General features: G+C 40.1%; 1 protein-coding gene across 4 annotated transcripts in view; it reads right to left on the reverse strand.

Moving 5' to 3' along the window:
- Positions 1–27,269, reverse strand: part of SCAPER (S-phase cyclin A associated protein in the ER) — a 440,399-nt gene that overhangs the window by 303,066 nt on the left and 110,064 nt on the right. For all 4 annotated transcript variants that reach the window (XM_029575230.1, XM_029575228.1, XM_029575229.1 and 1 more), the window contains 4 exons: positions 20,482–20,622; positions 16,857–17,012; positions 10,720–10,862; positions 3,064–3,145 (listed from right to left, as the gene is read on the reverse strand). In XM_029575230.1, coding sequence (XP_029431090.1) covers positions 3,064–3,145; positions 10,720–10,862; positions 16,857–17,012; positions 20,482–20,622 — 522 coding nt within the window. The remainder of the gene's footprint in view (positions 1–3,063; positions 3,146–10,719; positions 10,863–16,856; positions 17,013–20,481; positions 20,623–27,269) is intronic.

The following is a 27,269-nucleotide window of genomic DNA, read 5'->3' on the forward strand; positions in this document are numbered from 1 at the left end:
AGTGATAGGAGGCAGCAGCAGCAGCTGCTGGAACTTGTGCTTTGGGAGTGGGGAGTAGGTGAGTGCTCTGGGAATGTGTGTGTGAATGTGACTGAGCATGTGTCTAAGAGAGAGCATGTGTGAGTGTAACTGAGCATGTGTATAAGATGGCACATATGCGAGTGTGATTGAGCATGTGTATAAGAAAAAGCATGTATATGCATATAAGAAATAGCATGTTTATTTTAAATAAGAGCAAGAGCATCTGTGTGACTGAGCATGTGTAAGAGACAGAATGTGTATGCGACCGAGTACATGTTATAACAGGTTTAATACCATATGGGCTTTTACTTTTTTGCAGAGTTTCCTGTATAACCCACCCATCACTGGAAGCAGGAATTTCCTGATCCTTAGGCACATTATAACAGTTTCAACAAAAATTATGTAATTTCTGCTCAGAGAGAAAACTGTTTATCTGTCCCTTGTGTCATTCTTAACAACAAAAGTAATACTTAGAATTTTTTTTAGATCAGACTTGGATTATAGTGAGCAGTGTTTCACACACATGAGCACTGCCAGGTGTGTCACGATGAGGAAAAGTTTGAGAACCACTCCTCTAGCCTAATCATAGAAAGAAAGGTGACAATAAGTAAGTCTTGATGAATAGAACGTAGAATATAAGCTGGCTGATAAGGGCATAAATGACGGAGAAAATACTGTGGTTCAGCTAGGGACAATGGTTTGAAAACTAAACACAAGATTTTACATCTGATTCTGTAATTTATAGGCACAAATTAAGTTTGGGATTGGAGGGCAGCAGTTGCAGTGCCCTCTTTACAAAAGTGGTAACAGTGAAGAAGTTGGAAGCCACAGAACAGTAAGCCTTACCTCAGTAATGGTAAAATGAATGGAGACGCTGCTGAAGAAATACATAATGAACTACCCACACTCCAGTGGGATGCAACATTTCAGGCAGCGTGGTTTTACAAAAAGCAAATTATGTCAGACAAATCTAATTGATTTTTTCAGTTGGGTGACCAGAAAATTAGATCAAGAGTGAGCACTGGATGTGGTTTATTTGGATTTCAACACAGCTTTTGATACTGTCCCATACATGAGGCTAATGAATAAGCTGGGGATGGGTTCCAAGATGGTGGACTAGATTAGAAACTGGCTGAGTGATAGATGACAGAAGGTTTGGGTAAATGGAATTCACTCAGAGGACAGGGAGGTGGTTAGTGGGGTGCCTCATGGATTAGTCCTGGGGCTGGTTTTTTCGACATCTTTCTGATCAATATTGCGGAACGGTTAGAAGAAGAAGTTTGTCTTTTTTCAGAAAGTACAAAAATATGCCACAGAGTGGACATGCCTGAGGGAATAGACAGAATTCAGAGTGGCCTAAAAAAAGCTTGAAGATTGGTTAAAGGCTTGGCAGATAAATTTAGCATTCACAATTTAGGATGAGAACAGTCTGTTAATGGTCCAACACACAAACTTGGTAATACTCTAGACTGGTTTTTACCAAATCTTCAGTAACTAGATCATTTAATATGAATTTCAAGGTGAAAGAAATACCATGGTCTAATCATACTTTGATTAGCTTTTATTATCCCATTACCAACCAGCTTGTGAGCGCATCATTGAACTGCTAGCTTTTCTGAAAAGAGGACACATCGATACTGACCTCGTTTGGTTCATTGCTGTATGATAAGCTGATCAGTGGGAAGAACTGCTTTGAAAATGCAGTCAAGAATATTTAGCATTCTTGACTAGATTGCTCCACTCAGAGCTGTCCAAAGGCATCACTCTAACACTCATACATGGAAAGGAAAGGTCAACAGATATTGTGAAAGTATAAACGAGTTTGATGTAGAGCATGCTGCCCTGAGTTATTGAATATTTACAGATCCAACCTGATCAATTATAAAGCACTAACTGAAAAAGCAAACAAATCATTTTTTACAGCACAAACTCAGGGCAGTGGTGGTAATCTCAAAATTTTGTTTGGGTCTGTGCAAAAACTGACTTCCTCAGACAATGTATCCTCAATGTCAGTAATGGGTAAGTGGATCTGGGAGCATTAAGGGAAATGATTTCATGAAATCTGTATCAGCTAAAACATCAAAGATTGTTGTTGCATTTACTAACATGCCCAATTGGTTTGAATCATCCCTGGGTAGGGAACAGGTGGGAGGGAGGATGTGCTGAACTGTAAAGGCAGCACTTATTACTAATCTTATGTTGGGGTTGTAATATAAAACAAAATAAGTTTGCTCTGTTATTTCGCATTTGATCTGATATGATTAAGCATCAATGCAGACCAATAGGCCGATACAGTAAGAGCGCCCGCTCTTCAGACACACACCCAGGTACCTCTCCTGGGCGCGTAATTCTGTATTTAAATTAGGAGTCATGCTAATAAGGAGGTGCTAGGGACAATAGCGCGTCCTTAGCGGCTCCCTATTAGCGGCAGAGGTGGCTGTCAGCAGGTCCGACAGCCAACTCTCAATTTTACTGGCGTCGGTTTTCGAACCCGCTGACAGCCACGGGTTAAGAAAATGAACGCCAGTAAAATTGAGCGTCCATTTTTCTAACCCGCTGACCAGCGGGCAGATTTTTTTTACATTTTTTGTTCTTCCGACTTAATATTGCTAGGATATTAAGTCGGAGGGTGTACAGAAAAGCAGTATTTTCTGCTTTTCTGTACACTTTTCTGGGTTGCTCAGAATTTAATGCCTGGGCGACTAACTAATAGGTTCTTCAACATGCATTTGCATGTGATGAGCGCTATTAGTTTTTGTGGGGTTGGCTGCGCGTCCAAAACCCCTTATAGGGGAGCATCGAAAACACACAGCCAAACAGATACTAACGGTGCACTTGGCCAAGCGCTCCATACTGTATCAGCCTGCAGGTATCTGTATTAATGTACATTCCCCACTGGACAAACCTTCCTGTACATTTGTTCAGTTGAATCTTTTCCTAACATTTTTAACTTCATGTTTAGTATGTACAACCATTCTAATTCTGTAGATTTTATCTATGTTTAAAAAACACTTTCTATAAGATAAACACTTTGGCACATACTTTGAGCTGAATCTTTTTCTGCAATTCCTCCATGGCTTCTTGTTGAGCTGCAGTAAGAGCTGCCATTCTCTCTTCTCGGTCTCTACAATAAAAGGAAATGCATTGTAATTAAACAGGAAACAAACAGCAGCAATAGCAAAAACTGAACAAAAATTGGCAAAAACGGTTTTTCAAACAACCAAAGTTAAAATTACAAATACAAGTTTCCAGACCCTCCAGGTCTCCACTGGATGGGCCTAGTCCAAGCCCTGGAGTTAAAAAGTTAGAAGGCCAAACCATCCCTGAGGTTAGCTGGAGTGGTAAGCTCCTGTATGGATGGGAGAATGTGTGTGTGTGTGTGTATGTGGGGGGGGGGGGGGGGGGGAGTGATAATAGAGAATAGTGTGGCATTTTTGGTTGGAGTTCGTAAGAGAAGGAGATGATTTTTTTTCTCCTGTCTTTTGTCTGGGCCTCATAGCCCAACTCTTTTGAGAAAAAGAAGTTTCCCCTGCCCGATGCATTCCCTGCCAGGAAAGGTCTGCTTCAGATAATGGACAAAGTGAACTGTTTTGTGAAATAAGTTCTGTTTTTTCTCTTTTTGTGAATCCCTGGTCCTGGCTAGTGGATGGACAGGCCTTGCTGTGAGAGGACAAGGTAGAGAAGAGCTGCTGTGACCCTCTCACCATCAGTGAAGGGGTCAATGGTAACTCGCCACATGAAGAGTTGTTTTCCCCTGGGAAGATTTGGGAGGATGTTTGCAGCCATCCTTCCTTACACAAAGGTTGGGAAAGGTGAACATCTGTTTTCCCATCCAAGGGCACTTTCACCCAAAGAGGTGCAATGCAGCAGCTTGGAAAGGGAAGCAGGAGCAAGAAGAATGGAGACACCTGAAGCCCCCCCCCCCCCCCGGGGACAAAGAACAAGATCTGTGTTTTTCTTAAGATCTGGAACAGGTACTGTTGGGGAAGCGATCCCTCTACACGTATGATATCCCCCATTCACCTGGGACACTTATCCTTCCACTCCCTGAAGGATAAGCAAATCTCAGGAGCCAGTGTTGAGGGACACTTACACAGAGAGAGAAAGAAGAGAAATACACAGAAATAGACCCGTCTGGACATGGATGGAAATGCAAACAGCTTTGTTGATGCATACAGATGTTTTTTTTGTTGGGTTTTTTTTTGTTTTTTTAACAAATCAAAGTAAATTTCAATTTGGAAGAACCAACCATTCAGTGCACCTACACCTGGGAGACATCAATAACACAAAGGGAAGGAATCCCATCTATATATCTTGGGTTTTGAAGATCAGCCTTTTCCCATTAGAAAATAATCCATGTCCCAGTGAAAAAGGACTAGTGACTGTATAATTGGGACTTAGCCCTGGGAATGAGTGTGGCCCCTGCCAAGTTCAATCAACACCCTGAATAGGGGTTACATATAGTAAACTTCGGAAAGCAGACAGTTTCAAGAATCTATTTTGTTTAGTGTATTGTAATGGTAACTTGCTAGATTGGGACAGCAGTACCACTTGTATTTCTCTTTACACCATGAATGAGAAGACTAAAAAGCTTCTAGCAATGACTCTCTCTCTCAGGCTTTATAACGAAATATTCGTCCACGGTAGAAAAAGGGGCATGGTGAGGCAAATGAGCAGCCGGACGTATCGCAGCGTACGGTAACGCATGTGGCATTGTGTTATCATACACGTCGATATCGGCCTTGCTAGTCATTGTCGCCCCTATCACACCGGGAAAAGGTGTAGTTATTTCCCGCAAAATTTCCCTTGCTAGTGTGCGATAAACTATTGCACACAGTGCTGGCAGCCCCTAATCTCCCTAAATCCCACCCAAACTCCTCCCTGTTTAATAATACGTTTGTAATTTGCATATGTAATTTGCAATAGGCGGTTATCACGTGCGTTTCGGCATGTGATAATGGCCTATCACAAAATGATGAATGGCCCTGTAAGCTTTTAAACTACAATTTATAGAAAAGGGTGGGAAGTTCTCAGCTAAATCTCTTTAAGACCACAGAGCTCGTATCTTTTTCAAATCCCAAATCATTAATATCATGACACAACCAAGATGACATGAGCAAAGTAACAATTAAATGAACAAACCTTCTAAAACAAAATGAACTCTGCAGCCATCCTTGAAAGTCAGTTACTCAAAACCAAAAAAGAATACTATCCTATTGTTTTGTATATATATCATTTATTTCCATTAAATATTAATGTAACTTAAAAACAGGAAAATTCTTCCTCCTTTCTCTCTCCTCCAACTTTCCTGTTCCTTTCTTCATTTTTAATTTCTAATTATATTCAATGGTGATTTTCTGCCAGATCATCGATCTGGAACCTTCTGTTGCTGACCTGAAATCTTTCTGAATTTGCTTCCTTTTCCCCATTGGTAAAAAGTGAAAGATAAAGGCCTCCTCTGGCCCTGACCTTTTATTTTAGAAAAATGACCTCTACTTAACTCTCTCTTCCAGTAGCTTCTATTTATCTTCTCTATCGCTTTCTTTTTCAAAATCCATCACCAGCAATTCCTTCAAGTTTCCATCTCATCCCATTTCCAGTCTCCTACCCTCTCTCTTTTCTCTCCTACTGCTTTGTTTCTCTTTGGCTTCTTAACATCTGACATCATTGATGATGACATAATGCTACTGTGTGCTTTATTCTTAAGGGCCTGTGTACTGAGGGATGCTATTAGCGTGTGCACTAACAAATGCAACATACACTATCAATTTACTGTGGGAGAAAGGGAGAAATCTGCACTAAATTGTTTGATCGCAATTACATTAACATTTAACATGGCCATATGTGCAAATAATGTAAATAAAAGGATAAAATACTCAAAAGCTATTATCTTCCTATATACAATCCATGCTACCTGGTTGTGAAAATTTCTTCATGTATTAAGCCTCCCCACGCAGCACCTGTCGTCTCCTATTTGTGGAGGAAATATGGCCAAATATATGCGAAATCTCTCTGACAGTCACTTACACCCCTGTCCCACATAATCTTCCACCCATAGGATGAAGCTACCCTACCTCATGAAGAATCCTCCCTCCTTCTGTCTGTCAAAGCCCCTCAACCAATCAAAAAAAAAAATCCTCTTACAAATCCCAGCCAACCAGTAAACTAGTCTCCTGCTAGCAACTCTACCTAGCTTGATGTTACCCAGGTAGAGAGTCCATCAAGCTAGGTTGAGAGAACCTTGCCCAAATCTCATCTTGGAGTGAGTTTCCTCACTCCAAAAGGTCATAAAATCTTCATGAGACCAGTGTTCTGTTCGTAGGTGTCATGTACAATGTCAAAGTGGTCCCTAACCCCCTACACTCTTACCTAATCCCCACCTCAAGTTACTAGGTGGGCCTACCATAGGGATACAAATACCTACCTATGAGCCATGACATTATGGCCAGTCTCTCTATCTCTCTCTCTCCCACCAGGCTCTGAACCCTTCAATTCACCTGAAATAGGCCTTACGGGAGACATCGCAAAGGACTATGAAACCTTACCGCACGGTCAAGGCAGCTATCGCACAGTCTAATGCAATTCAAAGAGGTGTAGTTAAAATCGGCATTACGGCTGTGTGATAGCTCTTTGCAGACAGGCTAACCCAGCCCACTCTCCGCCCCTAACTCCTCCTATTTTCTCTCTCTCTCTCACCATTAACAATGGTCCCCCAGTGGTTGAATGCAGGAAATACAACAGATCGGCACCTATCGCTGAATCTAAAAAGGGTATCGCAATTTGCGCTAACTTAGCTCTTCGCACAGGTAATTAGCGCAAATTGCGATAAATGTGATATTAGCATAAAACACGCCCCTTTTGCTATCGCATGCGGTATTTACCGCATTTTGATAAATCCAGGCCAGTTGGATAACTAAGTAATTACCTAGCTAGACTGCCCTAGTTGAAAACTGCCCTCCTCAGAGTAGCTAACAGAATCAGATTACTTTGCTATAACATGGGCTACTGAAAATTCTCTTTATAAATATATATATACACTTTGAATTAAGCAGAAAATGGCAGCTGTATTGTTCCGTAGATGCTGACACTACTCTTTGAAAAACAAATTGAAATATCATAATGCTATACAACAGTCTGCCCCAGTAGGATAACACAATGGTTTATGATGGCTGAACAAAACTGATTTATTGTGCACCACATTGTTTTATGGATGGAATTCAATGTTTATGGAATAGTTTACCAATTCAGCAAATGAACAAAAATCATTTGAAAAAAAGAAAGGGTCTTAAAAGTAAAGACTTTCTGGTTGTTTTCTTGTAGTACCCTGAATTACTTATATAAAGCATCTTCTTCCTTGGCTTTCTATTTCCGCTCGACTAAGAATACTATAAAGTCAATGTTCTCTCCTATGAGGACATCCAGGAATACTACAGCAGCAACTTCATGGTCCTGGGACACAATGGAAGAATCATCTTCTGTCGCTGAGATGTGGTAGTCAGAGCTCTTGGGGCTCCCCCTAGTGATCTTGTCCAATAGTTTTAAAGGAGACTATTAGCCCTCTCTGTAGCACTGTGTGGAACTGGAAGAGGGGCAGGGAAGAATTGATCAGTTTTCAGGCCCCAAGCTGAAATAATTTACTTCATACAACACCTTCCATCCAAGCAGTGTACCAAAACACTTTGGAAGTAAATTCTCAAAGATTTAGGCAATGTTCACATGTGTAGAAAAGGGAGTGATGTGGGTCGATTTGCTGAATCCATTTAGGTGGATTTCAATTGCCTGAAATCATGAGCGTATTTTCACAAAATATTGACTTTTAGCCATGTGGAAGAAAGATGTTCGGTGGGTGGTTTTAAGAACATGGTTGGAAACCATGCACGCCACTGATGTGCATATCTTATGCCATACCTATAGCCACATAAGCCCAGATTCAAACATAATGAATGCAAGAACCTGGCATTTGAAAATCAGCTAGGTTTGTGTGGGCTGAAAAAGTACAAGGGTACTTTTGCAATTAGCTATTCTATTGAAAATGTAACCCAACACAATTATACTTCTTCAAATTCCTACACACAACTACTGGTAGAAATCCTGGTTACCAATTTTGCACAAGCAGGGTTTAAACTTACATGTAACCAGAGTATTCTTAATAGCTCATTGCCCTAACTATGAAATGACATCCTTCATAATGTTCAGGGAAATTCAATTATGGTTCTGCATGTATATAGTAACTACTGGTAATTTAAGAACATAAGAACATGCCAACAGTGGCCAATCCAGGCTATAAGAACCTGGCAAGTACCCAAAAACTAAATCTATTCCATGTTACTGTTTGCTAGTAATAGCAGTGGCTATTTTCTAAGCCAACTTAATTAATAGCAGGTAATGGAATTCTCCTCCAAGAACTTATCCAATCCTTTTTTAAACACAGCTATACTAACTGCACTAACCACATCCTCTGGCAACAAATTCCAGAGTTTAATTGTGTGTTGAGTGAAAAAGAAAAGAACTTTCTCTGATTAGTTTTAAATGTGCCCCATGCTAACTTCATGGAGTGCCCCCTAGTCTTTCTACTTTCCGAAAGAGTAAATAACCGATTCACATTTACCCGTTCTAGACCTCTCATGATTTTGAACACCTCTATCATATCCCCCCTTCAGCCGTCTCCTCTCCAAGCTGAAAAGTCCTAACCTCTTTAGTCTTTCCTCATAGGGGAGCTGTTCCATTCCCTTTATCATTTTGGTTGCCCTTCTCCATCGCAACTAATCTTTTTTGAGATGCGGCGACCAGAATTGTACACAGTATTCAAGGTGTGATCTCACCATGGAGCAATACAGAGGCATTATGACATTTTCTGTTTTATTCACCATTCCCTTTCTAATAATGCCCAACATTGTTTGCTTTAACTGCTGCAGCACAGTGGACTAATGATTTCAATGCGTTATCCATTATAACGCCTAGATCTCTTTCTTGGGTGGTAGCTCCTAATATGGAACCTAACATTGTGTAACTATAGCATGGATTATTTTTCCCTACATGCATCACCTTGCACTTATCCACATTAAATTTCATCTGCCATTTCGATGCCCGATTTTCCAGTATCACAAGATCTTCCTGCAATTTATCACAATCTGCTTGTGATTTAACTACTCTGAACAATTTTGTATCATCTGCAAATTTGATTACCTCATTCGTCGTATTTGTTTCCAGATCATTTATAAATATATTGAAATGTATGGGTCCCAATACAGATCCCCGAGGCACTCCACTGCCCACTCCCTTCCACTGAGAAAATTGTCCATTTAATCCTACTCTCTGTTTTCTGTCTTTTAGCCAGTTTGTAATCCACGAAAGGACATCGCCACCTATCCCGTGAATGTTTACTTTTCCTAGAAGCCTCTCATGAGGAACTTTGTCAAAAGCCTTCTGAAAATCCAAATACACTACCATCTACCGGTTCACCTTTATCTACATGTTTATTAACTCCTTCAAAAAAGTGAAGCAGATTTGTGAGGCAAGACTTGCCTTGGGTAAAGCCATGCTGCCTTTGTTCCATTAAACCATGTCTTTCTATATGTTCTGTGATTCTGATGTTTAGAACACTTTCCACTATTTTTCCTGGCACTGAAGTCAGGCTAACCAGTCTGTAGTTTCCCGGATCGCCCCTGGAGCCCTTTTCTAAATATTGGGTTATATTAGCCTCCCTCCAGTCTTCAGGTATAATAGATAATTTTAATGATAGGTGCAAATTTTTACTAATAGGTCTGAAATTTCATTTTTTAGTTCCTTCAGAACCCTGGAGTGAATACCATCCAGTCCAGGTGATTTATTATTCTTCAGTTTGTCAATCAGGCCTACCACATCTTCTAGGTTCACCGTGATTTGGTTCAGTCCAACTGAAAACCTTCTCCGGTACGGGTACCTCCCCAACATCCTCTTCAGTAAACACCGAAGAAAACATTAAAATTTTTATGCAATAATCTTAGTGGAAAGCACGTAGTACTGTAGAAATCAGAGCAAAAAGGTTGTGAAATATAGATATTTAATTTCAGCTCTTAATCAAAACCACATTGTGTGACCTTGATCAGGTCACCTAACTTGCTGTACTTACCTAAAAGAAACAGGATCAAATAACCTTAAAGAAGATAATCTGCATATCTTAAGATGTCACATCTTGCATCAGACCAAAGGTCTATTGAGCCCATCATCCTGCCTCCAATAGTGGCTAATCCCTAAAAGTAGATTCAATTTCTTGCCGCTCACTCCCTATGTCTAGTGGTGGGCCTCTCTAAGCCAATTAGTTAACTATTTATGGACTTTTCTTCTATGAACTTATGCAAACTTTTTAAACCCAGTTACGCTAGTTGCCTTAATCACATCCTCAGACAACAAATTCCACAGCTTGATTGCGCGTTGAGTGAAAAAATACTTTCTCCAATTGGTTTTAAATATGTTCCCTGTTAGATTATAAGGAGTATCCCCTAGCAGTTAATAAAAGCTTATGGCATACATGATGTGACATTTATAGTATGAAACTCTAATTTTTATCAACAGCCTTTCCAATTAAAGAAAAATTGCCCAAGGCAGAGTACAGACAAACTGTATATTATAATTTGCAAATCCAGACCAGCAGTAGTTTCAAACCCCATCAAGACCCAAGTAAAGCAAGAAAATTAAAAAGTGAAGAATATCACGCACCTTGCCCGTTCCCGTGCAGCATCTTCCCGTGCTTTCTCTTTCTCCTGTCGCTGCTGCTCAATGCGAGCTTCTTGTTCTTTCCTCTTCATCAACAACTCTTCAACACGGGCCTGACGCTCTGCTTCCAAGGCTCGTTTGCGCTCCTAATTATACAAAGATTCCATTTAAAAACTGTCCTCAAAAATGAGGAATTGCTTTCTTTAACAGGCTATAGATGTTGTTTCTTTTTTAATTTAAATCTCAGACATTTTTAAGCTAAACTTTTCCCAAGCCTCGAATGCAATTATAAAAGATAAAACTGAAAAGCATACTAGCTGAAAGAAATTAATAATGAGCTGTACTTGAGGTTATTCTTAAAACTCTCCTATTCAAATATATGCAAATGTATTGCTGAAGTGTTTATTCTTTTTCCTATGAAATAAGCATCAGAACAAAGTATTCTGAAGCATAAATGCCCTTTCTTCAGTGTATTCCATAGACTGTCATTATAAAATTCTCAGTGTCCACAAAAGCAACTATCATTGATAATACGTTGAAATCTTCTGCTCAAAGTGCAGCAGCAGCCAAGAAAGCAAATAGAATGCTAGGAACTATTGGGAAAGGAAAGGAGAATAAAACAGAGAACATCATAATGCTTCTGTATCACTCCATGGTGCGACCGCATCTTGAGTATTGTGTGCAGCTCTGGTCACCACATCTCAAGAAAGATATTGCAGAATTAGAAAAGGTACAGAGAAGGGCAACCAAAATGATAAAGGGGATGGAACAATCCCCTATGTATGAAGAAAGGGGATTTGATAGAAGTCTATAAAATAATGAGTGGAACAGAATGAGTAAATATTAATTGGTTGTTTACTCTTTCGAAAAAGTACAAAGACCAGGGGAAACACAATGAAGTTACTAGATAATACATTTAAAACTCAAAAGAGAAAACATTTTTTTGCTCAACGCATAATTAAGCTTTAGAATTTGTTGCCAGAGGATGTGAGGAAAGCTATTAGTGTAATTGTTTTTTTTTAAAGTTTAGACAAGTTCCTAGAGGAAAAGTCCATAAACTATTATTAAGGTGGACTTGTGGAAATCCATTGCTTATCCCTGGGATAAGCAGCATCTATCTATCCCCTGGAATTTTGCAAGGTACTTGTGTCCTGGATTGACCACTGTTGGAAACAGTATACTGAGTTTGATGGACCTTTCGTCTGACACAGTATGTCATGTTCTTATGTTATGTGTACAAGTCAAAAACTAAAAAAAACAAAAACAGCATGAATTCAAGAAGATCTCAATAGGGCTTCCTTATAGTTATCTAAGCAGTTTTCTTTTTAGCAAAACCAATAAAGTGAAATTGCTACACTTGGTGAAACTGTTTACCTTGTTCTGGTAAATTAGCATACTATACTGTATTTTTTATGACTTTCTAGTCTAGCTTAGCTGTTTAATAGTTATAATTGTGCAAGCTATAGGCATGGGTCCTGGTCTCTCGTGGTTCCACAGCCATGGGAAAGGCCATAAAATCTGCCTCTTCCTGCAGAGGACCAGGGAGCCAAGTCAGGTGGGGAAGCTATGGTCCAGGCTGCTGATCTTTGGCAATGCTTTCAGCCACACCCCCTCCCCCAAACTGCTTCCTGGCTCCCTACTGCTTTCTGTCACTTAAATTTTTAAAAATGTCCCCCATGGCTGTCAGAAACCGACTTTCAGCTTCACAGCGCTCTCTCTCACTTGGCATAGCAGTGGCAGTAATAGCTCTGCTATCTGACCGCTGCTTCTCCTCCATACAGACATACATTTTAATATGCAAATATGTAGTATTATGTAAATCTGCTACATAATTGCTGCAGAATCTTGAAAAATCTGCCACAGGAATCCAGGGGGCACTGGTTATAGGATAATTGACAAGCAAAAGTATTGTTAATTGAACCACTTAATTATTACTAGCAGCTCTTGGATAAAAAATGTAAAAAACATTATGTACATGTGCAATGCTAACGTGACTTTCATGACATCAAAAATAAGAACGACAATTGTCATCACCGCAGAGCTTCTTCTCCGAGTCTTTTGCAGTCTGCTGCATTTCTTATGTTTATTTATTTATTTGTTTCTTTATTTAAATCTTTTCTATACCGTCGTTAAGAAGGGTCCGTCACAACGGTTTACAATGGGGCACATAAAATAAGGATGCTGAAATATATTAATTTGCACAGGTGCCATAATGGTTCGGTACATAGTTTTCTAAACAATATAAATTGTTTAGAAGCCTCTGAATGATTGGGGGGAGAAGAAGGGAGGGTACCTTTTCCCTCTCCCACCCCTCCCATTGAAACTCCAGCACACAGACAGGCTGATACTGTAAAGTGCACTCAGCTGAGCGCAGTTTTACCCGCAGTTGGACACGCGTTCACTTCCCCTTATACAGTAAGGGGTTTAATGCGTCCAAAACGCGCGTCCAACCCCCTCCCCCCCCAAAAAAAAAACTAACAGCGCTCATCACATGCAAATACATGTTGATAAGTCTATAAGCCATTGCTCAGGATACCAAAAACAAAATCTGCGGCCGATCCACACATTTTATGCTCAGAAATGTGTACAGGAAAGCAGAAAATACTGCTTTTCTGTATATCCTCTGACTTAATATCTCTACGAGAAAAAAAAAAAAAGATTAAAAAATAAATTTTTTTTTTTAATGTGTTGGTGGGTCAGTCAGGAAAACGGATGCTCGATTTTACAAGCGTCCATTTTCCTAACCCATGGCTGTGTGCCGGTAAGGAAAACGGACGCTCGTAAAATTGAGCGTCTGCTTTCCTAACCTGCGGACAGCCAACCTCTCCTGGGCGCCCACTGCTAAGGAGCGCTAGGGGCATGCTATTTCCCCTAGCGCGGCCCCCACTTACATATAGTATCGCGCGCCCAGCTGAGGTGGCTGGGAACGTGCAAGGAAAGCGGGCGCTGAACACAGAGTGTCCGTTTTCCCGCGGACCGCACTGTATCGGCCTGTATGTAACACAGAATGCTTTCTCACAGAACTAATCCACATCTATTGCTTACTCCCCCCCTCCCCCAATTCCTGGGAACCTTTATCTTGTATTCTGCTGAGATACATACTACAAGAAAAAAGCAGCTAATTGTGTCAGGGACAAGCTCCTCTGCAGCTCTGTAAGGAAATAACCCATCCTGAGCTAGCCAGGGCCAAATCAGATATTTAAATGCACTACTGTGGTGCCAACCAGAAAAACCTACAAAACAGTATAAATAGTTTTTGTCTGCATATTTCTAACCTGGAAATCACAACAAGTTAGACACAGTATGTAGTGCAATAACAAAAAAACCAGAAATATCAACATTACTCAAAAAATTTCAAACAACAAAACCAAGAAATATAAAACATCATAATAATAAAACCATACTAATAAAAACACCAATAAAATATTTTTATCAAACGCCACCCAATAATTAAAACTAATTAATCATTTAAAACATCTTTGCTCTCCACAACTAGGCATTTTTGATTTCAGTCACCTTGAGATTGTTGAGAATTAGTCAGAGGCGGAAGGTGTGCACAAATGCTCATTGACTCACACGCTCTCTCATGCTCACAGACATGCTCAGACTCATGTGTTCTCTCTCACACTCTTCTTCACATCTAAGTAAAAACAAAAAAGGTTTTTATACTTACATAACATACAAATTGCCATAGTAGGTCAGACTGAGGGTTTTTCAAGCCCAATACCCTGTTTCCAATAGTGGCCAATCCAGGTCTTAAGTGCCCGGCGAGATCCCAAACAGTAAATAGATCCACTGTGCTGCTATTACACAGTGATAAGTAGTGGCTATTTTCCAAGACTACTTTGTTAACTGCAGTTTATGAACGTCTACTCCAAGAACTTGCTCTGTTTACTGCAGCCTTCAATATCAGTTAACCCTTTATTTCATTTAATAAGAACTGTTACCGAATATATATAACAAAGTTTGTAATAATGAATTTGTTATTTTTAACTGTGTGATATAGAATGAATGAATAGTGCTGTTTTAACTATGTATGTTTTATTGTAAACTGCCTAGAGGCCAGATCCTGACCATACCGCAGTATATAAAAACCTTTTAAATAAATAAACCCAGTTACACCAACTGCTTTAACCACATCCTCTGGCAGAGCTTAATTGCACATTGAGTGAAAAAGAATTTTCTCTTTTGGAAAAGGTACATATTTGGTTTGAATGTGCTACTTATTAACTACAAGGAATGTTCTCCAGTCTTTGTATTTTTTGAAAGAGTAAATAAACGATTTTCATCCAAGGATGAGACAATGTATGCAATTCAGGTGCAGATCTGTAATGGACATGGGCAACACTCAAAGCCATTAGCTATCTTTTCTAACATGGTGAGCAAAATTGAAGAAGCAAAATCAAAAGATAACATTTTCAGATTAAGGATACTGAGGGACAGCCTCACTGAGAGGGATTCTCAGGACCAAACGCCTTCGACCAAAAAAAGAAAATAAATGCGCCAAATACTTGAAGAGCCTGCTAATAAGACTGGAGAAACTGACTGAGGACTGAAAAAGCACAGACTCGGAAAATGAAGCAGTAGGAGGAAAATGCGTCTGATGTTCATAAACCAATAAGGAATGAGAGGGCTCTGTGCAACTGCAGTTGAATAGAAACTACCTCTGAAAAACCTTCGAGAGGTTTCCCAGCATTATCTAGGAAATGTTCTGCATCGGTACTGATGGATATCACCCACTTGTACAAATGATTCACCCTACATGTCTTCAGAGAATTAATTTTGTTCTTCTTTGAATATTTTTTTGGGTGGGCAGAAAAGGAGGGGGAAGGCAAAAAGGCGGATTAGCCTTGGGATAATAAGGAATGGGGGAAGAGTAACGTGGACAGAGGAGGAAAGGGAGAATCACTGAGGACGAGGAGGGATTGAGATGGAAGGAGGAAGGGGGCAAAGGAGATTAGAGGGAAGATGGACAAGGGTGGAACAATTCACAACCCGGGGAAGAAGGGGAAGGGAGAAATTTCTCTCTTACTCACTCTCCCCACTAAGTGCACATCTTTCACGTACAACCCCGAGAGCAGATTCCCTCTCTCTCACCCACACGTACACTCCTTTCCTTGCATCCAATCACATTTCTCACAAACCACCTCAGCTCCAAACCCCTCTCTCACAAACCTTCCCCCTACCCCCAGTGGTAATCCCTTCTCTCGTCTATTCACATCCCATATATTTCTTCTTTCAGTCACCTACCACTTCTGATACCAATCACTTTTCCTCCCACAAACCCTGGCCTTGGAAGCCCTCCCTTCAAGCCAATTCCTCCTCTCACCCATTCATTCCCAGCTGACCCCTCTTCTCTCATACTCCTTACCAGCCAATCTCATCCTCCCTCCTTCTTACCTTCTCTCATCTGATCTCCTCCTCTGGGCTGATCTCCATCTTAACTCACTAGCAGATCCTTCCCCCTCCCAAATGATTCCCCCCTTCACCTCCCCAGCCAGTCTTTTCCCATACACAAACATTTCTTGAATTTTCAATGCTTTTTTTTTTTTAAACTGCTGACCATTTTGCTTCCATTCCCTTCAGCTCTCAGATTCCCAATAGAACCTTCTCAATGCTATTATTCATCATCTGGAAGTCAGCCTTCCTGAAGTTTAAGGCCATAATCTTAGTATGGTTCAGTTCAGACTGAGATTAATATGAACCAGACATTTTCACATCAGTGACACTGTCTCCATTTGTCAGTAGCAGATCCACCACAGAGTAAAGCCCTGGAGTAAAAAATAATGTTCGTTCTGACGTGTCAGAAAGCTAGCACAATTTCAGTAATACAGTGAAGTCTATAAAAAGCCATAATGACCTTTTGCTAATAAAAGACAGTTTAACAACCAGAAGTTTTCCTACGAGAACATTAAGCTTCAAGTTAATATAGTTTCTTAGTAATTATTTAACAATATGTTCTCAAAGCACTATAAAAGAGTACATACTGTATATGAGAAACAGAAGTAAAATACTTATGCTCTTTAAAAATCTTGCAGTGGTTTCCACCACCCCACCGAAGATCTGCAGAAATCTTATTTAAAAGCAGTTTTTCTTGTTTCCACTGTAGTTGTTCTTTGCATATGTGAAGCATTACATACCTGCACAGCTTCATCACGAGCTTGCTTCTCCTCTTGTCTCCTCTGTCGCTCCTCCTGCAACTCATTCAGCCGCTGTTCGTACTCTTTTAGTTTAGATAACACATCATGACGTTTATTCTGAGCTTCCAACGTGTTTATGAAAGCAATTTCATTTACCTGCAATGAAACACATTATATTCGGTGCTTTACTTTTCAGAGTTCTATGTGACAGTAAATATTACAACTTACAGCCATATCACCATAAGAGTACCCGATCAAAGAAGTTGAGAAGGCTCAGCTCTGGTCATAACAGCATTTTGTGTTTATTTTTAAAACTTATTCTTTAAAATTTTGTAGTACAGTTTATAAATATTTAGCTTAATTGTGTTGATCCTTTTTAGGTGAACATCTGCTCACTGGAAAACAAACTGAGTACAACACATGCATTGGTTCCTGATGCATGGCAAACCGCTTACAAATAACAGTCTTGATGCAATTAACATTTTAATATTTCCCCCCTCCCCCCAGTGGTGCCCCAAAGAAGCTCCCTTCCCCCCCAGCCTGGGACCAAACATAGAATAATCGTCAAATGACAGCAAATCCTGCGCTTGCCTGCAAAAGCCCCTGATCCACCCCTCCTCTCCTTCATACAGTCCCATATCAAGATGATAAAGAATTGTTCATAAATTCCCTTCACGTTATCACACTGGAGATATATGAAACGTACAATCGGAGCATGGGGGCATACGATGCTTACAGATAATTAATCTCACCGCTCGCCCTTGGAGGTAAATGCTGTACACAAGGTTTCCATATTTCAATGAACTGTAGCTTATTCTTAAACAAAAGTGCTGTAAGCTGAGTCTCCATCTGCATTAATCCATGCACTGTGTGCCTCCGATACCAAAAAGAGGGTGGTGACGGTTCACATCACATAAAAAGGATGTGCTGATTTTATAACGTGCAGGCTATCCAAGAGAAATAACTTCATTGAGAAAGAGTTTATTTTGAGAGAGTTAAGAGAGCCAATCCTGAGCAGCGGATACATAGTGAGAGACAATTCATTACTGTTATGCCAGATCGCAATGGAAAGGAAAAGAGTGATAGTCAAAATGTAATCTTCTCCACAAACAGGAAACAATGCTAGAGTTCATTAAGCAGGAAGCAAAACATAAAAGAAAACTTGAGGACGCACAACACAATTAAGTCTAACGCGCGGAAGAAGTTATATGGCAACTCATAAGCAGCTTATCAAAGAAACATAAAAATGTGATGGCAGAAAAAGACCTATCTTGTCTGCCCATCAGTCCAACTAATTCAGCTTTACAGTTCCCATCACTCCTTCAGAGATCCTCTGTTTTTATCCCATGCTTTCTTGACTTCAGATACTGTATTTGTCTCTACCACCTCCACTGGGACGCTGTTCCATGCATCCATTACCTTCTCAGAAAAGAAATATATCCTTAAATTACTCCTAAATCTACCCCATTCACCCTCATCCCATGATCTCTCGTTCTAAAGCATCTTTCCATTGAAAGAGCTCACCTCCTATGCATGGAAACCTTTGAGAAATTTAAATGTCTCAATCAGATCTCCCCTATTTTGCCTTTCCTTTAGGGTATACAAGTTTAGATCTTTAAGTTTATCCCCAAATGCTTTAGAACAAAGACCACTGACCATTTAGTTGTTACCCTCTGGACCAATTCCAACCAATGTAGTCTCCAGAATTGTGTACAGTATTCCAAATGAAGTCTCACCAGGGACCTATAAAGGGAACACATGTACCCCCTGACACCTCAGGTGTGCTGCCACCACTGCCAGGCACGCTGTGAACACCAAGCCAAACAGCAGTACTCAGTACTGGTAGTGAGCCTGTCCAACCACAAAGCAGAGAAACTTCCTGTGGTTTGGGAAGATTGCAATGTAAGCCTCCTTGAGATCGAGGGAGCAGAGCCAATCTCCTTTTCTGAGGTGAGGGATCAGGCTGCCCAGAGAGACCATTTTGAACTTTTCCCTTTGAAGGAATTTGTTCAAGGCTCTGAGGTCGAGAATGGGACGTAGGCCCCCAGTTTCTCTTTGGTATCAGTAAATACCTTGAATAGAGCCCTTGGCCTTGTGGACAACAGGGAACACTGGGATCGAAGGCAGTGTTCTCAAATGGCCGCCTTCCATTCTATCGAACACAATATTCCAAGTTAAACTGGGTAATCACATATCTGACACCTTCCAGACTGATACAGGTGTCCCTCAAGATTCAGCACTCTCAGCACCACTATTCAATATGAATATGTTCCCACTATGCAAATTACTGATGGATTCAGGAATTACATTCTTCCTGTATGCTGATGAAAGACTTACAAATCACTTGAAAATACTGAATTGAGACTGTCAAACTATATGAAAGCAATACAGCAGGAACTATCGTAACTAAAAATAACATTAAACACTACAAAGACTGAAATCATTTGGTTAAGTAGAAACTCTCTGATAGCTAAACCACCGGCTCTAGACCTGGGTAATTTTAAATTACTCCCTCAGACCAAGTACGGAATTTAGGTTTCCAGCTAGTTGAGAACCTTATGATGAAAAAGCGCATTAATAAATTAATTACTACAGGTTATGCCAAGTTGCATATACTAAATCAGTTGAAACCTTTATTAACTTTCAAAGACTTCCAAAACTGTATTGTGAACTTTAATTTTCTCAAACCTAGACGACTAACTCCTTATTTCTCGGTCTTCGCACATGCCTCCTAAAACCATTACAAGTACTACAAAACACCTCAGCAAGACTCTTGTTAGGAACTAGGAAATTTGATCACATTACACCTTCGCTGATTTCACTGCACTGTCTGCCAGCACAATCCCGAATCTATTTTATAATAATATCATTAATATTCACAGTCATCCATCCAAGTAACATCGATATGATAGGAGTGACATTACAACCATATGTGCCGCAGCGAACACTAAGACCTCAAAATAAAGGACTACTGACTGTCCCCACAATATGGAGCACACACCTGACACATGTAAGAGATTGTGTGTTTTCCTTAGCGGGCCCAAAACTTTGGAACTCCCTCCCTGAAATGTTACGTTTGATACCAAACAGAAAGAGATTTAAAAGTGAGCTTAAAACATGGCTATTCAAAAATGCATATAACCTAACCTAACTTAAAACATCAGAAAATAGAGATCTACTATAAAAAGGACAAGAGATACTAATTGATGAATGAGGAACAAAATTAACAAAAGATTGTAAAACTCAACGTTCAGACTAATATGTGAAATTTGTTATTTTCAATTTATCTTCTTACTTCATGCCATATGACCTAGATTTTTAGTTAGTTAACATGTATTGGAACATTTCACTTGATAGATGTGAATGCCTGTTTATGAATACTACCTTTGTAACCCTACATTATGTGTTGATTTAATTATGAATGTTTAACAGTTTTCATTTCCCTGCCGATAACACAGAAGATACTTTATAAAACCTTGCAACATTTTTTGCACAAAAATTCTGGCATGCACAATTTTTTTTCCCCCCAAATGTTTCTTGTACAAGAAGGGGGGTATAGATGAGGTTTAACAGACTGACTTAAAAATTTGATTCTGTAATATTGGCTGTCCTTCAGCTGTCTTACCTTAGCTTCTTCTTCTTGTGCCTTTTTCACAATAGCTTGCAACTGCACTTCCCGCTTAAATTCAGCATGAAGCAATTTTTCATCCATCATTTTCCGTCTTTGCTCCAGTAATTCTTCCTTCCATTTCCGTACATCCTTTTCCTGTAGATCACAAAGATAATCAGAGCACTGCTGTAAAACAGTGAGAACAGATCAAAGAAATAGTTCTTCAGCACATCGAAAACAGCAAAAGAGAAGGGAAACACATTAAAAAAAATCTGCTGTGACCTATACAGTTGAAAGGTCTGTTCTATCTTAAACACGATACCAAATGTAATTTTTACCATTCCTTTTTATGACAAAAATGTTAGGAGACTGAAAAGGTGTAGCAGATCAAGGAATGTCAAGACCTATCATGCAAGATGTTAAATGCATGAAAAGATGTACACTCAAAAGGGTACTATGCCCAAAAGAAGCTGAAAAATCTAACATAAAAAAGCACAGAGCTCTACTTTATCAGGCACAGAAGCACAAAATGCAAATGAGGAACCAGAGTGCACTCGAGATTCTGATGTGCACAAGCTTTTTGTGAAGTTCCAAAACTGACATCTCAGGAAAGCTTAAGAAAGACAAGCAGTCCACAGGACCCAAGCACCCAAGATACAGTGCATTTAACCAACAAGAGATAGCAAAGTACCCAAAGGAAGCCTTTACAGTATCCATGGAATATCAATGCACTGTATGCTTCTATTACCAAAACCCTAGGCAACTTCAGGACCTGAAGGTTATGGGAGCACGAACATTGGCTGTAGTCAAGAAACTGATTTAAGAGGTACATTCATGTGGAGATGTGAGAAAACGTTCATATAAAGAGTGGAACAGGAGATAAACAGATTTCAATATTTATTTATTTATTTTATTTATTTAATGGCTTTTATATACCGACGAACGTTGGGAACATCTCATCGGTTTACAGAGAACACAAAATTTAGCAACAGGCTTTACAATTAACGCATGATTATATGAGGAACAGTTAAACCAATAGTGATTACATATAATAGCTTCGTTTTTATAAGTAATATATGGGTAAGGAGGTTAGGTAAGGGAGGTTAGCTAACTTGGAGGAGCAGAAAATCTGAATAAAGGGGGGATATCTACATTTATAGGGTAAATATACATGAGTATGAGATTATATCGTCCTTTGTAATCTCCTTATTTACACTTAATGGAAAGAATGAGGGAAAGGGGGAATATGTACAGAGGAAAGGAGGTGGAAAGGCAGAGGGGAGGAAGGGGGGTGGGGAAGGGGAGGAAGAGTCAATGGAAATGAATACTTGCAAAAAACACTTTTTTTCCTTTATTTTTCCCCTCTTGATCATTGAAGCAAACTGTACATTTCTGTCATATTTCCCTTTGTTTCTTAAAGTATCTGCCATACTTTTGTTTCCCCATGTCTCACAGACACTATTAATAAGGGTGAGTTTCTGCTTATTGTACCAGCTGGCATTTTTCATTGAGGAATAAAAAGAGGGAGAAAGGGGGTAGGTTATTTGTATGTTTGTAATACAGCATGCCAGTACTGCTAGGTAGGTGGACTGCAATTCAGGAGAAATCCTAGCATATAGGTCCATGACTCTACCTTGCCACTAACTCTGAATGACTTTGTATAAGTCCCGGTATTTCCCTGTGCATCTCTTCTAATTCCAGGTCTGCCACTGACTGTCTAGGACGAGTCACAAAAAAATACCTTATCCTTTTTTCTCCTTATCAGCTGTGAGCCCAGCAACCGGGTTCTCTCTCTCCCTCTCTCCGCTGGTTTAGATAGTGTTGAGACTAATATAAACTAAGGCAACGAGGGCAGACCTCTGTTTCTTTCCTGTGATGAGCCTGGTGCTGAGTTCCCAGTAACTAGAATCCCACTACAGTGATTTAAGCAATGTCCTTTACATTGGGGGTATAAGTGGCACTAGCAGTAACTCTAAGCATAGCAGCAGTAATGCTTGCAGGTGCTATCACTAGTATAGTACTAGGCGATAACCTATGCCACTTCCTCCTCCTAGTTTTCATTCATGTGACACAAGTCACAGTTTATTTGAGTCTACAAATCTGAGTTCACCCATTGGATTGAGTTTAGCTTAGGAAAAGGCAAAAACTAAACAAAACACAATTAGCCCGGAGCAATACAAATCACGCTAGAGCAAGGGGTTCTCAAACTTGGTCCTAGAGGGCTGCAACCCAGTCCTGTTTTCAGGATTTCCACTGCCTCCACTGTATGCAACTCTCTCTCATCCACATTCATTGTGGAAATCCTGAAAAGCCATCTGGGCTGTGGCTCTCACTGAGTTTGGGAATCGCTGCTCTAGAGCACCGAGATATGACACGAGTTTCTCCATTCGTTTACTTTCATGTGCCTCGCCTTCTAAGCCAAGCTCCATTCCATGACTTCCCTCCCAATGTATATAACTACTACTTCAGCAACACACCTGGACTCCCCTTTCAAAAGCCCTTAACCACTTCTAAAATCTTACAGTCAGTCTCAGTGCCCTCTCTGTCAAAGCAACTACTATAATTCAGAACAAATGGTTAGAGTTGGCCAAGCTCTGCAATTTATACAATCAGAAAATTAGTACACACAGTCCCAAAACAAAACAGAGTGCTAAAGAGGCTAACACAAAACAGAAAACAGCAGCACTTAAGAGAGATCCAGGCTAAGTCATTCATTTTCTTACAGTTCATTAACAGGAAGTGCTCTCATTCTGTTATTGACCAAAACGTCTAAAACTTGTTGGGGTTTTTTTTGAGTTTTCAAAGTCAACAAAGGTTTCGATACAACAGTGTCCAATGAAACGTACCTCCCTATACGATTTAAGCTACCACCACCCTTCCCCTACCCCATACAACCCACAACATGTGAAACCCCCTTCACAGAGTTGAATTATGTACATTTATCTAGTAGGCACTTCATAGCAAATGTATGAGATGAAACCAGCAGAATTATTCTGGGGTTGACTTTGTTATATCAGAGACAGAGAACTGGGTTTCTAGGTCTGGTGCTAATTGAGCAATAAAAGGGCCCCAGACACTGGGAATGCATTTAGTCCCTTTTCCCCCACTACCCAGATATGAGGTCTTATAGTCCAATGACAACAGATGTAACATTTCAGTATACCAAAAAGAAAATGTAGGTGCATCTCCCACAACCCACCTCGCCAGGATACATCTCCTCACTACACACAATCCTTTTATCAAAAAACTTAATTCACTATCAGTACCGGAGATTTTATCTGTTCAAACCCCCAAAATACATATGATTACCTTGGCTGGTATCTCCATCTGAACTTTGTCATGGAAAAATTGTCTGATTTGTGACCAGAACTGTTGAACGGGGGCACAATCCCATAAGCCATGTACAAGTGTGGCCATGGGCTCAGGACATCTGCGACACCTCAGGTTGTCAATGAGCTTCATCCTGAATGCTCGTAGTGGGGATATAACAGTTCTATGCAGGATTCTCAACTGTTGTTCCCTGATCATTACAGAGGGGATATTGCAATTTAGCATGCCTATACTTTCACAAAGGTCATCTCCTTCCAATTCCATCCCAAGGTCCGATTTCCAGTGTATGTAATGCACAGTACTGGTGGATATAATGTAAGTATTTGTACAACCCTGCTAGAGATTGCTTGCAACCCCGAAAGATATCTGGTAATCTCTGAAAGGGCCCCGAAGAAAGGGTATGTGCATTTAGCTTCATCACTGAGTATATAACTTTGAAGCTGTAAATAATGTAAACAAAATCATTAGCTTGGAATTGAAAATGCTCTTGGCAGTACTAAAAAGAGAACATACAATTGCATAATCAATAAAGCAATGAAATTTGTCCCATCCCACTCTTGATATATTTGTAAAAATATTAGACTGTCCCCTATGGGAAACCTTAGGTTCCCACAAATGCGGAGCCATGGACATGTTTTCCATGGCAGCGTCAATAACGTCCGCAGAGTTTGCCACCCATGCTGCATATATTCGATAAGAGTGTTATGAGCCATAACATTGAGATCCTCAACTGCTCCCGCATGCAGCACAAAACACAAGTCATATGGATACACCAGCCCTGCCTCCACCTTGACATCTGCAAAAGTTGCTGTTCCCAGCAACCAATCCCCCAACGCCCACAAAACACAGGCCAAATTATTGTAGCAAATACTGGTAAAACCCCATCCACCTTCAGACTTGGGTGTCATTAACCTGCTCAAGGACTCCCGAGCCCTCCAGAACCTGCCACACAAACCTGGAACAGATTCTGAGGATAGTTCGCAGGTCCATTCGAGACAATACTAGGGAAAGCATTTGCAAAGTATATTGCAGCTTAGGGATAAGGGACATTTTTAATAGGGTAATGCAACCCATTAAAGATAAAGGGAAGTTCATCCAACCCATTGTATGCTTACGAAATTCCTTAATTATATGCGGTATATTTGCTGTGTACCACGTCTTTGGATCTTTGTGGACGAAAATACATAGATATTTAATATTCACTGCCTCCCATCTCAAAGGAAAGGAGTCCCATTTATCATGCAAGTGACCCAGTATATCTAAATTTTCTGATTTGCCAAGGTTCAATTTAAACCCTGAAAAAGTCCCATATTCAGCAAAGATGTTTAGAACCTGAGGAAGTAAAATTTTAGCTTGTGGGACAAAAAAGTATGTCATCTGCAAACAGAAAAGATGACAAAAATGGAAAACCTGGACTAGGCACTAGAGGTTGCAATAACTCATTTATTCTCGCCACTAACAGTTCCATAGTAAGAACAAACAATAGAGGGAAGATAGGACATCCCTGTCTCGTACCTCTAGACAGCCTAAACAACTCAGAGAGTGTACCACTTACCCAAAGTTTTGCCAGTGGGTTACTGTACAGTACTTGAATCGCCTGTAGGATGGGCCCGGAGAAACCAAAAAGGTCTAGAACTCACAATAAAAAATCCCACGAGACCCTGTCAAATGCTTTTTCTGCATCAAAACCCACCAGTACAGGGTCCACAAACCGACCTTGTTTTCAGGAATCTATCAAAACTTGTATCCTCCTAATATTAATACTAGATCGGCATCCCTTGACAAATCTCGTCTGACCAGGGGAAATGAGGCAAGGCAGAATATCAACCATTCTGTTAGCTAATAATTTTGCATACATTTTTATATCCACATTTATTTATTTATTTATTTATTTATGGTTTTTATATACCGGAGTTCCTGTATACAATACATATCACTCCGGTTCACAGTTAACAGTAATAACTACTGCCGGGTGGCAGTTTACATGGAACATTTAAAAGTGAGATGGGATGATAAGAAGACATCAACTGTGGATCTCTACCTGGTTTGGGCAGAACGACGATGTGTGCCACGCGTATTGATTCCAGCATCTGTCCGGTTTGAATCATTGTCTCATACAAATCTCTCATTCACTAAGGGGGTCAAGATCTTGTAAAAATATGCTGTCAAACCATCTAGCCCCAGCGTCTTCAGCGAAGGTAGCGAGCTAATCACATTTGCTATTTCAGAATCCGTTATTGGACTATTAAGAGACTTCAATTGAGAAGGAGCCAACAAAGGCATCTTAAGTCCTTACATAAAGCGTTCCCTCTGCAGATTATCACCCTTCTCCACCAAATATAGATTGGGATAATACTCCTTAAATACTGCACTGATATCCTGATTTGCAGTAGCTATCCTCCCGAGGAGAGCGCAGCCCAGCTACAAACTGCAGACCTGCGCTTCCCCTTAACCAGGTTTGCCATGAGCTTACCAGACTTATTACCTTATAAAAAAAAAGCTTATGTCTTAAAGACATTAATGAAGAGGTAGCTCTTAAATGTAAAATATCATTTAATGTTTTAACCATTTCAGAAGGGTGTCTTATTAGCTACCTCTTTAAGCCTGTAAGTTGCTTAAAGTCAAAATATCCTTATCCATTCTCCATTTCTTGGCAATAACTTAGCCAATGATATCCCCCTTAGCACTGCCTTCGCAGTTTCCCAGTACAAGACAGGAGTCTTTCTATGTTGGGCATTGTTTCGCGCAAATTCTTGCCAGCAAGACCTTAAATGATATGCAAACAACTTATCCTATATGAGTTAGTGTGGCATCTTCCATACAGAAAAGTCACTACCTGTCTCTGTCCCATGAAAAGAACATAACACTGGGCAATAGTCCGAAATTACAAGAGATTCGATCTGTGTCTGCGTCAACTGTGAAAACAGAGTCAGACAGTAGCAGGAAATACAACCGTTACTTGACAGTTGCTTGCCCGGGCACAGTGAGTAAAGTATCTCTGGGATGAAGCATTCTCCAGACATCCACTAGATGTAAGGCATTACATAAAAACGGAATGCCTTTCTTCTCATCCTGGGATAGCTGGCTCTTAGTAAATGTTCTGTCTAATGCTACATTTGCAACACAGTCAAAGTCTCCCCCTAGGATCACAGGGGCAGTTTCTAAAGCTAGAACCTGCATGACAACATCAGTAAAAAAAAAAAAAAAGAATGATCATATTTATTTCGGCCGTAAATAGAACCCAAACAGCGGCCTTCCAAAAAAAAAAAAAAAAGGCCTTGAATTATGACACTTCTCCCATTAGGGTCAATATATTGAAACTGTAGTTGAAAGGAGACATATTTAAATTAAAATTGCTACCCCCCCCTGCTATGTGAGGAGCCCGAGGCAGCAAAAGTTTGGTTAAAGCCTCTTTTTTAAGCTTAAAGCGTTCCATTGGTGACAAATGGGTCTCTTGTAAAAATATCAAAGTG

This window comes from Rhinatrema bivittatum, chromosome 13, assembly GCF_901001135.1.
Source record: "Rhinatrema bivittatum chromosome 13, aRhiBiv1.1, whole genome shotgun sequence".
Lineage (NCBI taxonomy): Eukaryota > Metazoa > Chordata > Amphibia > Gymnophiona > Rhinatrematidae > Rhinatrema > Rhinatrema bivittatum.